Source organism: Lutzomyia longipalpis, chromosome 4 (assembly GCF_024334085.1).
Source record: "Lutzomyia longipalpis isolate SR_M1_2022 chromosome 4, ASM2433408v1".
NCBI lineage: Eukaryota > Metazoa > Arthropoda > Insecta > Diptera > Psychodidae > Lutzomyia > Lutzomyia longipalpis.
The window spans coordinates 973,727-990,091 of record NC_074710.1 but is presented as its reverse complement, the minus strand read 5'-3'; the positions used below and the strand labels follow the sequence as shown (position 1 = coordinate 990,091).

Below are 16,365 nucleotides of genomic sequence, written 5' to 3'. Positions count from 1 at the left end.
GAGATTTCTAAAAATCTTATTAAATAAACTTTTCTCCACTCTCTGAAGGTTTCCAACACTAGAAGTTTCCAGACTCGATGCATCTCTTGATACTTTGCAAAAATTCTTTTTTTTATTATTTTTCTTTATTTCTCTTGCAAACTAATGTGAATTCTTGAATTGATTTACGCGAAGGATTCTTGTGCGAGGGATTGCTGCAAATTTATGGGTATTTTGCCTTTTGAAAACTCCCTCCCTACCCCTTTTTGGATTATTGTAGCCATTGGCTTGTAGAATGCAATTTTCTGGCTCCAATTGCTTGGCAAGGATTGTCCCGAAAGGACGCGAGAAAATTGTGTTGAAAAAAAAAAAGGATTAAAAAAAAGTGTCTCCGTGTCTGCGCGTGTGTGTATTGGGGAAATGAAAATGTTGAGTGCGATGTAGACAATGTCAGAAACATTGGCATTGGTCATGAACGTGATTTAGTCAGTGTGCTGCTCTCCCATCATCCACCCATAGCAAAACTCTGACTGAGAGATCTCGTGCTTCGTCAGCAGTCTGTGCTATGCTGTGAAAATTGAATGGTGCGCGACGTCTGGGTATAGATGGAAAATGCACCGATACGCCATGCGGGGGGCGTCTTGACAAATTCAAATGGGGGGTGGGTTCGTACACCACCCATCCACCTACATTGTAGCAGAATTTTCTCACAGCACCGAACTCTTCTGTAAATGACAGACATCGGGTGTGGAGAAGGGTTTTAGTACCTAATGTATTTTACTGGTCACATCACCTTGGTTTTGAAGGTTGGGGCAAAACTACAAAGGGATGAATACGAGGGGGAGGGTTGGGATGCACTGCACATTGAGGGGCGCATGTGCTGAAATGTTTTTTTTTAATACCAAACCTACGCGCTTATTTGTCGTATTTGTGTAGGTCGGGGCTCCATTAGGAATGCTCTTTTGAAGGGTAGCAGACATATTGAATTTTCACGCGTAAAGCTTCAATTTACTGCATTTCATTCTTTGAAACACCTTTAAAATTTATTTGAAAAAAAATCTAAAATTTATCTTGACAAAATTCATAGTTTTACAAAAAAAGGTTTCTGCTTTCTACATTGTTGAAGGTGAAATTTAACTTTTTAAATTGAAAAATCAATATTATTCAATTTATTACCTGTCCACGATAATAGGTTTTTAATGGTTGGTATTTCTATTAGAGAACTAAGAATAGATGAACTAGGTCAGCCCACTATATTGCATTGGGTAGGATGACATGAGAAATGCATTAAAATTGAATAAAATTGATTGAAAAGCATTTGAAATGATGGAAATGGCAGGAAAAGAAGTTACAATGTGTCTCTTTGTCACCTTATTGGACCACTCTTTGAATTTAAAATTCTCCGAGAGAATTTTGTTGGTGAAAAAAAATTATTGCAGAAGATTCATAAATGGATTCGAACCGGTAGACTATTGAATATGAGCAGAAGACTCTATCTATTGCACCATTTTTCCCTCGATTTTGTAAATAGTAAGTTCTTTGAGTTAATTCTCAAAGACCAAGAAAATATTTTAAGCATCTTGTTTGTCTTTCTAAACATTGTTCTAAAAGTTTATTTAATGATTTTAGTCAGTTAGTTTCAAGTTATTCTGTGTACATTTATTAGTTCGATGAACTCAGGAAGTGGTTTAGTATTTAAAAACACGCTGTTAAAATTAAATTGTACGTCTAAAACTTTATTTTATTGTCAAACAGCAGCAAAAATCTAAATTTTATACTCACTACAATAAAAAGAGAATTTTAATTTGAAAGAGTTATTTTTCTTTTAGTATTTCAGTTTTTCCAAATTATTATTTTCTATATTTCAAGCTGAATTTTCATCTTCATGACTCTTTTCTTTATTTTCTTTACACGTGAATTCCGAAGGTTTGTTCATATCACAAAATTGTATAATACGACCTTAACATCTCTCTCTCTCTTTCTCTGATTGTTAAACAACACAAGTAGGGGTGAGGAGGTGCTATTTAGATACTTTTTGATGTTTTCCTCATGAATAATTGCCATATTGTTCATCATTTTGGCGCGTTGGTGTGACTTTTTTGGCGCAAAAATTCACCATGGCGGAAAACAAAGGCTTTTCACGTGCGTATGTAATTTTTTTTTAGTTTAGTAAAGCAATCAAAGTCACAATGTTGGCAATTGATACATTAGAGAAACGATAACATGCGGTACGATGGAAATTAGTTGTGGCCTTCAGCACGGCATATCCACCAAGCCGCGCAATGTACAAAAAAAGAAGGTACACCATAAATCGCAAATTCTCCCATTGGAATTATATAAGTTTATGTACACCACTCTCTGTATATTACATAGATAGTTTGTTATCCGGTAGACAGAGAGTATGGTTTCAACTATTTGTCATTATAAGTTGCAGATTGTTTTTTTTTATATCTATTACTTACCTACCTCCACGTTTTATAATACAAATGATCCCACCACAATTTGTGGTTAGTTTAATACGTGTTTAATACATGGATGTTGGATAGGTGGCAATATTTCTTACTCTTAAGTACATTATATAAATTGTAATGGACATTGTACATTAGAATCTAGCACCAGAGAGAAGGTATAATTGAATTTTATGAACAACGATTAAGTTTGCAAATTAACAATTATATCATTATTTCCTTCCTCTTGTGTATGAAAGAAATAAATATGTGTTCTTTTAGCTTATTTTTCTTGGAGGTATTGGGAGGAATTTATAGGTAACTTTGAGTAACTTTGAGGTGAACAAAACTTTGCAAAGAAATCAAAATATTTCCTATCTCTTACGGTTTCGGAGGTAAATGGACAAATCTAATTGAGACTCAATTACTATCTAATTGTGACTCAAAAATACCTCATTTGTGACGCAATTTTTAACTTATCTTGACGACAAAATATCCAAAGCAACCACGAATTTTATCTTAAAGGCACGTAAACAATTTAAGGAATCGAATAATTCTTTGGAAGAACAGAATCTTACTATGAGAATCATTGAATAAAGAAATAAATTTAATTTCTGAAAACTTTTATGGTAAAATTATATTCTTATTCCTTTTTTAAAGGATCAGAATTTATAGCATCTACGCCAGATATTTTCCCTAAATCTATTTTTGGTTACTTCAATAAATTCAAAATAAATTACGGTTAAAATAATATTTTTCTTCTACTGTCTTATTGATTTTATGCTATATTCTTTGACTAAACAAACATGCTGCGAGTAATGGCGAGTAATGCATAAAAGACCATTTCGCAACATCAAACAAAATGAATAATGAGCTATTTACGCAGCAAAATATGGGTAGTGGTGCTGCAATGTGTCATCGCAAATAACGAATTACATTGAGTGGTCATGGTAGCAATTATGCTAATAAGAGCATTCTTTCACATGCAAATTGTGCGATTGTGGGTGGTCTTCTGTGTGTGTGTGAGTGTGTATGAAAATATATAGCTTAGAAAAAAATCTTATGATTTTATGTTAATTAATAAAAATGTCATGTTTAAATTAACGATGAGAAGTTGATCTTAAAATTAAAATTATTGAATTACGAGCTAAATAAGAGATAAAAAGAAGAAATATAAATCATAAGAATTTGTACAATTAATAAATAATAATTTGTAAAATAGTTGTAAATTTTTGTTCATTTTTCTTACAAATCTTTCATGATGGTCATAACAAATATGTAGTCCTAGTCATCAATTTTTGAGCTTTTGATTGTGAGTACTTTATTTAAAAATAAAATTTATTCCGATTCTCTTTTACATACAAACATTTACAGACTTTTAACAAAGCATTTTTTGAAACAACTTTTAATTTTTCTCTATAGAAGATAAGTTTAAATTAAAAATTGCATTTAAAATTTATTTATTTTATTCTTATTGCTTCCATCACCATAAATGGTAGTTATTGTGAGGCATGTCTGTGAATTTAAATAGATTATTAATGATATTAATGCATATTATGTATACATTAGATTTTATTTATTTATACATTCAAAAGTTCATCCGTTTGTGACCTTTCGCCGTGATGATTGCTTGTTCTTGAGAAATCCTGAGAAGATGAAAGCAAAAGCTGCGTAAATAGCAAATTTATGTGTATACGAAGGATGTCAATTTATACTTTATTAATTAAATCACATTTCAATCGACACGCGCATCAATTGTGAATCGAGCACAAAGACGATAGACATTCTGGCAGATCGATAGTCAAAGATGATTCACGATGTTTTATTTAACTTAAATGGGGATGAGGGGAGATGGTGCGGGTATATGGATGTATGTACTAATAATAGTCCTTTCCTGGGGGGCTTCTTTCATTATATTTTGTTTTTGTTACAAATTTAGGAAAGATCTATTTGTTTTCTTCCACCGTAATGCCGCCTTTTAGCAAAAGATGAATGCTCTGAAAGTTTATGAAAATTATATATTACGTTTTAAGAATTTTGTTCCTAATATTATTTTTTAATTAATTTGATATAAAAATAGAAGATTTTATTTTGTTGCTTAATAATGCTTCTAAACAACTTTGTTCATTTTCTTTTCTCGGAAGAAACAGGAGATTTTCCTTTTGTCTTACATGTTAATCTCACCTTTCTTACCTGGAAAAAAGGGGATCTCGTCTAGAGTTTCTCAGTGTCTTCCCATTTTAATTTTGTTGCAAGAACAACAACATTGTTGAGGCAAATAAATAAGAATTTGTTGACCCACAAATAAAAGCATCTCGGGTTCTTTTGAGAAATATCGTATCCCACCATCGAGAGAGGAAGCACACAATTTACCTATTAGAACCAATATATTAGGATGTTTTTTATGCCTTACATTATGTATAGAAATTCCGCGGACAGAAGGTGCTTGTTTTTTTTTTTTTTTTTGCAAGAACGTTTGTGTTTAGTCTAGCAAAAATTGATGATGGCGAATAGACCAAAATGCCAGACATTTGCCCGGCAAAATGTGGTTCATGTCAATTTCGAAATTGAGAATCGCACAAATACAAACTCGTGGACTGCAGGAGATTCAAAAATAATTTTTGCACGATGAGACATAAATTTACTCAATGACAGACGTCTTGAATTCAATTTATTCACTCGTCTGGGCTCTATTGGGTCGATTATATATACGTATATAGTCAGAAGAATGGGTATGTGGATGAAGGAAACAAAATATAATGTATACACAGCATGTGCGAGGAGTTGGTGCAAAATTTTGGGAAGAAGTTTAATAAACCAATTGGAGGACAACTCTCACAATAATTTAAGGTTGAAGATAGATTTTTTTTGCAAGGGTCACAAGAATGCTGTGTTATGTCGCAATAATAGAATAATACAAGATGCATGATGGTGTAGCTCTAATTAGAGGATCCTCAGAACAGAAGAAATTACAGAGAGAGGCATCCCGTGGGGAATTTGAGAGCCAACGGGCAGATGGTAACAAATGCAAAAAAAATCTGAATTGGTTTGCAATTTATCCTGAAATGAAATGTTAAAGAAAAAAAAATTATAGCTGTTGGGAAAACTTATGAAATAAAATAATATTTGAATTTGGCGCGTATTCGAAGTGGTGAATTCGAGTGGTGAAAATAGAGAAAGTGGGGAAAAGGGAATGATTTGGCGGTAAAAATGACAGATCGGATTGAAAACGCAAAGTGTACGGATGTAAGCTTTCAAGCGTTTGGGAGTGTTCTCTGTCAATTTTCTAGCAACTAAAGATCAGTTATAAAATAATAATAATAATAATTGTTTATTCACATTCCATTCGAATTTACACACTTTATACAATTTTTCTCTACAAATTCAAATTGCTATAAAGCTGATGGTTATCTACTTCAACTTCCGTAAATGCGTGGTGGTAAATTTCGCTGTTTCAATATTCTCTAGGGTTGATAAAAATGAAATTAAAAATAAAGAAGTTTCGAAATTCACCATAAAAGAAGTTTCCGGAAGTTGAGGGCTCTATTTGACAATTTTATAGCAGCTAATGGTATGCTAGAAAACTGATGAACAGCGCCCTCATAAAGGTGGAAAAATTCTAAAGTTTAACTTTTTATAGCTCTTGGGAGCGAGTCTTTGAAAACTGGGCGTTGCTATAAAATTTCATTTGCTCAAAATTTTCAAATTATTCAACAAAAAATTTTTTTTTTAAATAAATTAAAAGCTTTTTCTGGTAATAATTTGTGATAATTAGCAGAGTTCTGAATGTTCCTCTACAAGCAATTCTCATGAAATATCATCTATGCTTCATACTTTGGATCTATTCTGATACTCACTGTTAGTTACGACATTTCGAGCTCCACTTATTTTCTGAGAATGTAGATAATAATTTGTAATTTTCTCGTTGAAAATTCTATGTATAACATACGGGTATAATGCCCAAAAGTTCAAGTTCAATCAAATGGCTGGGAAATTGTTTTCAGTATAAGTAATGTTATATAGAAAGTGAATTTCTCATCTATTCTCGCTTTTGTACACGATAGTTGTATTCTCACGATATAACTTCTTAAGTTTGTGTGCTGTCTCACTCGCGAAAGAGCTGATGCATTTGTATTTTCGCTGATGCTATTCTTCGATGATGATCTAATGCAGCTTGCGTCAAGGTTGAATATGCAAAAGGAAGACACATAAATTCACAATCTGCCGTTTCTTGTAGAGCATCAAAGTGAGGAGTTTTTCTTTTTTTTTCTCTCATCGTGTTGCCTGTTTTATCTCCCTCTTTCGCGTTTCTCGCATAATCCCTTTTGCGAAAATTTTCAGGATGTGTGTGTGTGTGTTGAGGTACAGATGAAAGACAGAGTAAAAAAAAAATTCTATTTCTTCTAGGTCTCGATCCCACACTTATGGGGCACTTGGGGCCAATTTCGCCGCCGGATCTGAAACCAGACACAGCACTACTTAATGGCAACTGTGGGGGATCTTTCTCACCTGGCGGCGGGGCGGGTAGTGCAACGGGAAATGGTGGCACACCAGGTAGTCCTGGATCGTACGGTGGTCAAATGTCAATGCAAACCACACCAAGTACACCGCTCAATAGCCAGAATGCCGCCAATCGATCTCCATATCCGCCCAATCATCCACTCAGTGGTTCCAAGCATCTATGCTCAATTTGTGGCGATAGAGCCAGTGGAAAACACTATGGAGTTTACAGGTTAGTTATTTTTACAAGCATTTTTTTTAGTGTAGTATGTTGGAACTAAGCTTCAGAAGGGAAATGCTTCGGTTCGAATCTATGGGTGGGTCAAAGTTTTTTCTTTTTTAAAATAAAATAAAATTCTTTTAAATCAATCTTCTTGAGAAAAATTTAAAAAGAAAAAAACTTCCGGAAGATATTTTTCAAGAGAGAAGTTTTTTCATTGCGAAATTGGATTGATAAACCCTCTCTAACATTGTTGACGATGTAATTTAATGATAAAATGCCACCACTTTGCGATGGGATGTGGTTTATAGTGAGAAGAGAGAAAAGTCAAGGCAACATTGCATAAAAGCAATAAAGTAAAATTTCCTCCTTCCATTGATTTCTATAATATGAAGCAAAAAAGTAAAGAAGAGAAGATATTAAACAACAAATTGAACCAACAATGATGACACTGTAAATTTCTTTATTGGTAAATTAGCATCTACACCATATTTTTTTTAATATAAAATTTTATTTGACCTCAAAGAATAAATTAGAAAAAAAAATTATGGTGAGAAGTCATTTGATGAATTTATTAAACAAGTCTTTTACGTGCCACCGATGAATGACTCTATTAATTTTATTGATGCTTTTGGAAAAAAGGGGTTTTCCGCAGAGAAAATTACTTTTTTTTGTGTAATCTTTATGTTTTTTATTTATGTGAAAAAAAAAACATTAAAACTACAAGTTTTTTTTCATTGTTGGATAAAAAACAAGAATCTACGACAACTTTCGTATAAAGAAGCTCCAAAGTGTTTCTTTTTTTCATTTTCTTAATGTTTCCTCGTTAAAAGATCAACAACTTCCCCACTCGTTGACATAATCCACAGTAGAATGATATATATGTAATTAATGTTTTGCAATGTTGTTTCTCTATATAGCTGTGAAGGTTGCAAAGGTTTCTTCAAGCGAACTGTTAGGAAGGATTTGACTTATGCTTGCCGTGAGGATAAGAATTGTATAATTGACAAAAGGCAGAGGAATAGATGCCAGTACTGTAGGTACCAGAAATGTCTGGTATGTGGAATGAAGAGGGAGGCTGTGCAGGAGGAGAGGCAACGAGGAGCCAAGTTACCAACAAAGGTTTGTCTGGTTATTTCCTTGTTCTTTTTTTTTTGAAAGACTTTAATTAATATAATTTTCCTTGCAGCAGGACGATCTCAATCCAACGAGTTCTGTCCGTGATCTTACGATCGAAAGGATCCTCGAAGCTGAGCAAAAGAGTGAAACATGTGGTGATAATGCAATTCCGTACTTGAGGGTTGGACCCAGCTCAATGGTTCCACCAGAATACAAGGTAAGCAGTATACTGAGGAGGAAATTATTAACTTGATAAACATTCTTAAAGTTATGATTATTTGAATAAAAATCTTCGGAAATATCCGGAAGATCTGCCGAAATTATCAAAAAAAAAATCTGCAAATAAATATTTTTCGGTCTTATTAAAGAGGGTCAGTTTGTGAAGCAAAATGCATTAAAAATACTAAATTTTATACTAAAAAGTACTAAACTTAAGCACAAAATGTACTAAAATCAATCGGAGGTAAGTTGATTGGTTTTCAGTCACAAAGAAGCTCAGACTAAGTACGAGAAGCCTAAAAAAGTGCTAAATTTAAACCTATAGTTGTACTAAATTCAAATTCAAAAAGTACTTTCAATCCAATAAAAGTTAATCGAATTTTAGTCATAAAAGGGCTCAAATTAAATACAGAAATCCTGAAAAGTACTAAATTATAGACGTGTACTAAATTCAAATTCAAAATGTAATTCGGAGAAAAAGTTGTACTAAATTCAAGTGCAAAAAGTTTTCTGGGTTTTAGTCAGTTTATCTGAATGGAAGTATTTGGATTATTCGTCAATATTCCGAATATTTGTCTAGCAAAAATTATTAAAATATTCAACAGATAAACACCCCTTGGTGATGATCAATATACACTCAATTAGGTTTGGGTGGAAAATCTGCAACGAATCAATTTATTTGATCATTCAAACGTGACTTCCTACAATGAAATTAAAAGTATAATTCTTTCGTATTTTTAGTAAATGACGCAAAAGAATTATTTTTTTTTATCTCGATGTTATTTTGCGTTGTCCTCAAATGCGATTTTCCAGAGGATCACACGTTGCAAATTGAATTGAGTAAAGTTGGGTGCGAAGTGAAGAGAAATGAGGTGGAAAATGGCTTTAAAAATGGCATCCCAAATGGACCTTGAGAAGCAAAAAAAAATATCACATTGACATTGATCATGGAAATTAATGGGTTTTTAATGGATTTAAAAGAGATAAAGCATCTTCTTGGAGTTCAATTTAGCCATTATTGTGATCTCCTGAGAGCAGGTTCTTCTATATATTTCTTTCATGATACTTTTCCAGGGAGCTGTGTCGCATTTATGCCAAATGGCAAATAAGCAGCTTTATCAGTTGATTGAGTACGCTAGGCGGATGCCTCATTTTGCACAATTGCAGCGTGAGGATCAAGTGACTCTCTTGAGGGCTGGCTGGAATGAATTGATAATAGCATCAGTTGCATGGAGGAGTATAGAAGTTTGTATTTTGTTTTCTTCACATTAAATGTTTTTTTTTTATTTTCTTGGGGTTTTCCTTAAACTTGGTTTTCCGATCTTGGTCAGATTTAAAGACTTATTATTGAAGAATAGGAAAATCACTTTCTGCCATCTTATGTGCTACGCCATCTTGTGATTTTCCTTAAAACACAAAGGTAGGTTTTTCTCAGGATCTACAAGATGGATTTTGATGGGGTAAAAAGCAAATGAAAGAGGATGCATTAGCGGAGAATGTACCGGAACAGATTTTTGAATTTCGACTCAGAAGTTGAGAAAAGTCAATAAGAATATTTGTCTATTTTTCTCAGCATCTAAGTCGAAATTCAAAAATTTGTTCCGGTACATTCTCCGCTAATGCATCCTCTTTCATTTGCTTTTTACCCCATTAAAATCCATTCAGTAAATCCTGAGAAAAAACCTACCTTTGTGTTTTAGGATAATTCTGTGGAAAAGTCAGAAAATCACAAGATGGCGTCGCACCTAAGATGGCGAAGAGTGATTTTCTTACACTTCAATAGTTAGGCTTCAAATGTAACCAACATCGGAAAACCACATTTAAGAAAAACCCAAAGAAAAATGAAAATTATTAAAAAAAAAGATATGTTAAGTTCAACAGTTTGCCCAAGAGATTTTTAATGGGAAATTGACCAAATTTCTCTTCTTCTGCAGTATCTTGACACAGAACGTACAAATCCCGATGGTACAATTGATCGACGATCGATTGTGCGGCAGCCCCAGCTTATGTGCTTAGGGCCGAATTTCACATTGCACCGGAATAGTGCCCAACAGGCGGGTGTAGCACCAATTTTCGATCGTATCCTGTCGGAGTTGAGTGTGAAAATGAAGCGACTGAATATGGATCGTGCAGAATTGGGCTGCCTCAAGGCGATTATTCTCTTCAATCCAGGTGAGTAGAAAAGAAGGATTTCTTTTCGCGATGTTCCTCTTGAAATTTGCTTGTAAAATGTGCCGTTGCTCAACGGAAATCAGCCACAATTCCAGACATTCGTGGACTAAAGTGCAGACAAGATGTAGATGTTCTGCGTGAGAAGGTGTATGCATGCCTCGATGAGCACTGCCGTACGGAGCATCCTGGTGATGATGGGCGCTTTGCGCAGCTTCTCCTTCGGCTACCGGCATTGCGATCAATCAGTCTAAAGTGTCTCGATCATCTCTTTTTCTTCCGCCTAATTGGGGATAAGCAACTTGAGACGTTTGTCAATGAGATGCTGGATACACCGTTGTCCCTCTAAGATGTGTACAACACCCCCCAATCCCCAATCCTACCACCCCCGTCGCACTCTCCACACGGAATTTTCCGTGATGTGTGTGTGTGATGAAAACAGGGAGAGAATAATAGAAAAAAATGTCTCAATTGGTGCGCAAATCATTAATCATTTTCAATGTTTTTTTTTATCAGTACGACAACAAAAAAATTTCTCTCATGAGATTTTGCAAAATAAAATCCCAAAGACTTTTCCATTGAGGAGTTTTTTTTTACCTCAAGGGGGTTGTATTGAGAAAAAAAAGAGCAACGTCTCGAAGTATTTTATAAGGACTCTCAAGGGGGTTTGCAATGTTTTTCTTATGTCGTCTATCTCTTGAATATTTCGAGGTGTTAAAGGCAAGTTCAAGGGTATCGTTTGGCAAGATTTTAAATTATTTAGTTTTATCTTTAAATTTCTTTTTTTAAGTTCAATGAATGAAAAATATGTTTGATAAAGATTAACCCTTTAACGTCCAACGTGAAACATAAAAACATTGAAACATGCGCTCTTTTATCGCGATTTTTATTCTATGAATTTTTTTTAGAGGATTTTTCTCACTCAGAACGTCTTCTTTGACCCCTTATACGTGAATTTGATGCATTTGTAACATGGAAAAACAATTACATTCATAAATAATTGAAAAAATAAAATGTTTCACGTTTGGGTCAGAGTATGACCCAAAAAACCTTAAAGGGTTAAAAATCTTTAGAAGCCCAATGAAAGTTTTTTTTGTAAGAAGTTCTTTAATTTTTGGATAAAAATTTAGCACTGGAAAAGAAATTTTTACAAGCTAATGTTAGTTCGTTACCTTCTTTGAGGGAACAAATGGGATAAAGTCTTGAAGAGAATCAAGAAAATTAATAAGAAACCTCTAAAGATTTGGTCTTGAAAGGCCAAAAAAACGTCAATTGTGTTTTTTTTTTCTATTTAATACATGAAACATTCATTCTAATGTTTCATCGTTGATTGACACAAAAGAAGATACATACAATGACGTCACGAATTTGTATCTTTTTTGTACCGTATGAAACATGCGCGCTGATGTTTCAATGGAAAGTTTTAACCCTTATTGATTTGAAAATAAATTATCTTTATCTCGAAAAACGTGATAAAGTTTGCAAATTGATCATCTTCTAATGATTTTTTCTGATTAAATAAAATAAAATTCATTAAATAGGATGTTAATTGTAATCTAATAGACTTTCTTCTCCACCCATGTCTTGCCCATCAGATGAATTTCCTTCAACTTGTGATTTATGTGCAAAAAAAGAAAAAGAAATCTATTTTTGTCATATAGGAAGAAAAATCAATTTATACTGTCGAATATCCCCTCTACATGAGTCCTTGCTTTGGGTCAATTAATCTCAATTTTCTTCTGCCTGCAAAAGGCAATGAGAATATTACGTAAATATTTTGTCAACAAAATGAGATGGCTTTTTTTGGGAAATTATGAGAGAAAAAGAAACAATTTGCCACCGGAAATTTATTCAATAAATAACAATAAAAAAGAAAAAGAAACAAAGTCGGAAGGAAAGAGTCTAAAGAAAAATGTTTTTTTTTTAATTCTTCATTATCTACATGAGATATATACATAATTATATTTTAAAACAAACAAACACACACTGAATTATTCTTGTATATTTATCTTAATATATTATTTTTATACATTTTCACTTACATAAGTGTACGGTTAGTAATTTTTTTTTATTTAAACAAAAATCTTTTAGCAAAAAATAATGAATTATTTTATTTGAGAGAGAAAAGAAAAATTTATTTAAGTTTTATTCACTTTCTGGCAAAAATTTATTTTTATTAGTGTCTCTTTTTCCTCCTAATTAATGCAAAGAAAGTGAATATTTCAACACATATAATCAAAATTAGTTGGTAGTGAAATGATTTTTTTTAAAGAGAGGGAATGAGAATCTTTTTAGGCAAAACAAAAAACACTAAGAGAGAAAAATCTATATATATTTGGAGTGTAAATGAATGATGTGTCGTGTAAATAATTTCATATTACATTATTGAAAGAAAAAAAAACTAATTCAATCGTACAATTTTCACATGATATTGTAATTTAATAAAAGAAGTATATTGCAAAGAAAAATCACATTAATACAGGGTGCCTCATGAGGGATACAGAAATTAAATTATAAATAGAGAGATTTTGAGTTTTTGTTGAAAAATTGCAAAACTTTCAATTAATCGTTTGAATTTTCATAATAAATTTCAATTTTTTTCCGTTTTTCTTAATTTAACTATGTAATAAAAAAAATTTAATGTTTTAGGAAGCGAAGATTTTTAATACAGTGATGGTCCGGAAAATAACATTATTTAATACATACTTGAAGGACACGAATTTCTAACCTCAAACTTTAAACTTAATTTTCTATTGTAAAGAAAACGTTTTTCCAGAATTTCATTTAACAAACTTCTAGTATTTGAAGTCTTCACGACTTTAATTCACGAAATTAGTAGCGAAAAGGTAGAAAAAGAAATGTAATTTCTGCATTCTTCCTGGGGCACCCTATTAAATGTCGAATTAAGAGACTTTTCTTTTTGATAAAAAAAACACCTTTTACTTACTTTATAGTGCAGATTATTATATTGAGAACAAAGATTATATTCTTTCTAACATTAATTCTATTAGTCACATTTTTTTTCTTTAAATATTAAACTAATTGGTGAATTAAATGTAGAGGAATTGTTGATAAAATCACAAAATGTTTTTTTCTCCTTCATTAAATTTTTCTTTAAACTCTGCAATGTTTAACATTCCACAGTGATAAATGTTGATTAAGAGAGGGAGAGAGTAAAAAAAAGAAAAGAAAAGAAAAATCATGCAGAGATTGAAAGAAAAAATAAAATTGGTGCAAAAAATGTAGGTATAAAAATTGCAAAAGAAAAATGGAAATGAAAAGAGAATTATTGCAAATTGCAGAATAAGATGAAATATTAAAAAAAAGAAAACTTATAAATGTTAAAATAAGATTTAAAAAAAAATGGAAATGAAAAATTATATTTAGAGTAATTTATTTGACTTTAAAGAAACAATTTTAAAAAAAAACTTCTTTTTGCATTAAGATTGAAATGATAGACAGAAAAAATCTATGAATGAGAAATTCTTGTTATTATATCCCTAAATTCACTATTAATGTATTACAAGATATTTTTTATTAATTTAATAAAAAGAAATTTTAATTGTTACGCGTCCAGCTAGAAAATCTGTAATTTTTGTCTACCCAGTAAACAAATGATTGATCAATAATTAATAAATCAATTGAGCCAGTCAATCGATTGATCAATCATTGGTCAATTCTGATTGCTCAATAATTGATCATCTATGCAGACCTATATCGACTACAACTCAATCAATTATTGATCATAGATAGACCAATTATTTTTTTTCAATTTTTTACCAATCAGTTGGTCAATTTATGCTCAACTATTGATCAATCAATATTGAGCCAATTTTAAATTGAAAATCTGAGTGTTCTGTTTGTCCGCCTGTCTGTAGCAAGTTTACTCCTCCAAAACGGCTTGGCCGATCGTGAATAATGTAAAAATCCTTTTTTTTTTAAACAATTTTGCATTTAAAAAAATTAAAAATTATCATTAAAAAAATTTTCATTCCAGATATGTTTTTCTGAGTGTATCTTTCGCCTGTTTTATCGACATTTGAGAGCTTTCAGGGTTATCTATAAAGAAAAGAGATAGCATGAGAAAAATATTTTCCTCTCACTCTGGCATTTTGTGTAGGTGAGTTTTTTTTGAGTGTGTGCTTGAAATATTTCTTTGTAGTAAATTCTTTTCTAACTAAACAGCGCCATATAACGTCTGGTCCAAATAATAAAATTTGAACCTTAACGAACTTTTTTTTCCATTTCGATAAAATTCGTGATTTTTTTGTTTTTTCCTAAGTTTGTGGGCATAAAACGCATTTTTTTGTCTCCTGGGGCACTTACGGGTGCTTCGGAACCATCGGAGAGTTTCTCCGTGTGGAATTGGGGCCCGCGGAAATTTTGACGGTTGGGGATTTTACACGCACTTTTTTCCCGGAAATTAATTTTCGTGACTTTTGGAATTTTTGATGTTAAAAATTCAAAAGTGTTTTCCTGATCACAAAAAACACAATTTCGCTGGGAAATTCGGCGTAAAAGACGAGAAAATTGCGAAAAACTGAAAGTGTGAGGGAGACGGATAGCGGTGAAATGCATCCATCTCATTTTCTCTTCAACATAATGTACCAAAAACAGCGCCAAATTCAAAAAGTAGTCAAAAAAGCATGAATTTTATATGGGGGCTATGTGAAGGGGGGTTCTGGGAGGAAAATGAATGTCGTTGGTAAGAACCGCCTGGTATCAGGAGTCTCTGTACCAAATTTCATAGCGTTCGGAGCAACGGTGTGGAAATGCAGACACGAAATTCTTTATTTAATAATTCCAACAAAATATTCTAAAGTCCCAAATCAACCTACATTGTGAACATATAAATAAAATGGAACACTACGAAAGTCCTTGCAGGGACACCTTAATTTTTGCCTGTAAATGAAACTAAAGTTTCTCAAATAACGACGTTTCCTCTATTGATCCGAGTATTTTTGCCTTCTCTTTCACGAATTTTGTATTTTTCACAATTATAATAATATTTTTTCTTTGATCTCAAAATTCCACCGAAAGTTTTTTTTTTGTATTAAATAAGGTTGTAAAATAAGCTCAATTTTTTGCAGAAAAAAAAACTCATTGTGATAGAAAAGAGCCGGAGAGAGCAGGACACATTTGGAATTTTTTTTAAAATAAAATTTGTGCTAAAGAGACCAACTTCTGGGGAATTTTCATCATCACAGCACGAGAGAACAGACCGCAGGGCAGATTAGTGGGATTTTTGGTGCATCAGCTAACCGGTTAATGTGAGTATTTATTTTTCTATTTATCACTCAAATTCCTCATTGAATTTCTCTAAAATAATCAATTTTCCCAAAGAAAATTTTCAAACGTTTCACGGAAAATTTGCCAATTAAGTGAAGGTGATAATTGCAATGCCCAAAGGCAATTCCCTCAAGTTTCCCGTCAATTTGCACCTTCTCATTATTTATTGAGTATTTGTCAATGTTTGGTTGTGTCTGCATAGCATTTTGCAAATGAGTCCTTTTGTCCCGAAAGTCACATCTCATCTCTGCCCTCCAGGGTTCATTCTCTACCTATCCATTCATGCCATTTAGAAGGTACTGAAAAACTTATAAAATATTCAAAATAGCCGCTATTCACCATCATGAGGATACAAAAAAACAAGGAAAAGGCCGGAAGAGAAGTAAAAAAAAAATAATTGAAAAATATTCCTTTTTCCAAAGC

General features: G+C 32.5%; 1 protein-coding gene across 16 annotated transcripts in view; it reads left to right on the top strand.

Moving 5' to 3' along the window:
* Positions 1-14,238, top strand: part of LOC129795577 (protein ultraspiracle) — a 37,230-nt gene extending 22,992 nt beyond the window's left edge. For 6 of the 16 annotated variants that reach the window (XM_055837001.1, XM_055837000.1, XM_055836995.1 and 3 more), the window contains 6 exons: positions 6,834-7,158; positions 8,067-8,268; positions 8,336-8,482; positions 9,559-9,729; positions 10,419-10,656; positions 10,752-14,238. In XM_055837001.1, the coding sequence (XP_055692976.1) occupies positions 6,834-7,158; positions 8,067-8,268; positions 8,336-8,482; positions 9,559-9,729; positions 10,419-10,656; positions 10,752-11,002 (1,334 nt within the window). In that variant the 3' untranslated portion in view covers positions 11,003-14,238. Of the gene's footprint in view, positions 1-6,833; positions 7,159-8,066; positions 8,269-8,335; positions 8,483-9,558; positions 9,730-10,418; positions 10,657-10,739 lie in introns of all 16 variants that reach the window. The other 10 variants (XM_055836997.1, XM_055836986.1, XM_055836987.1 and 7 more) reach the window with 3 other exon arrangements.
* The last annotated feature ends 2,127 nt before the right edge of the window (positions 14,239-16,365 follow it).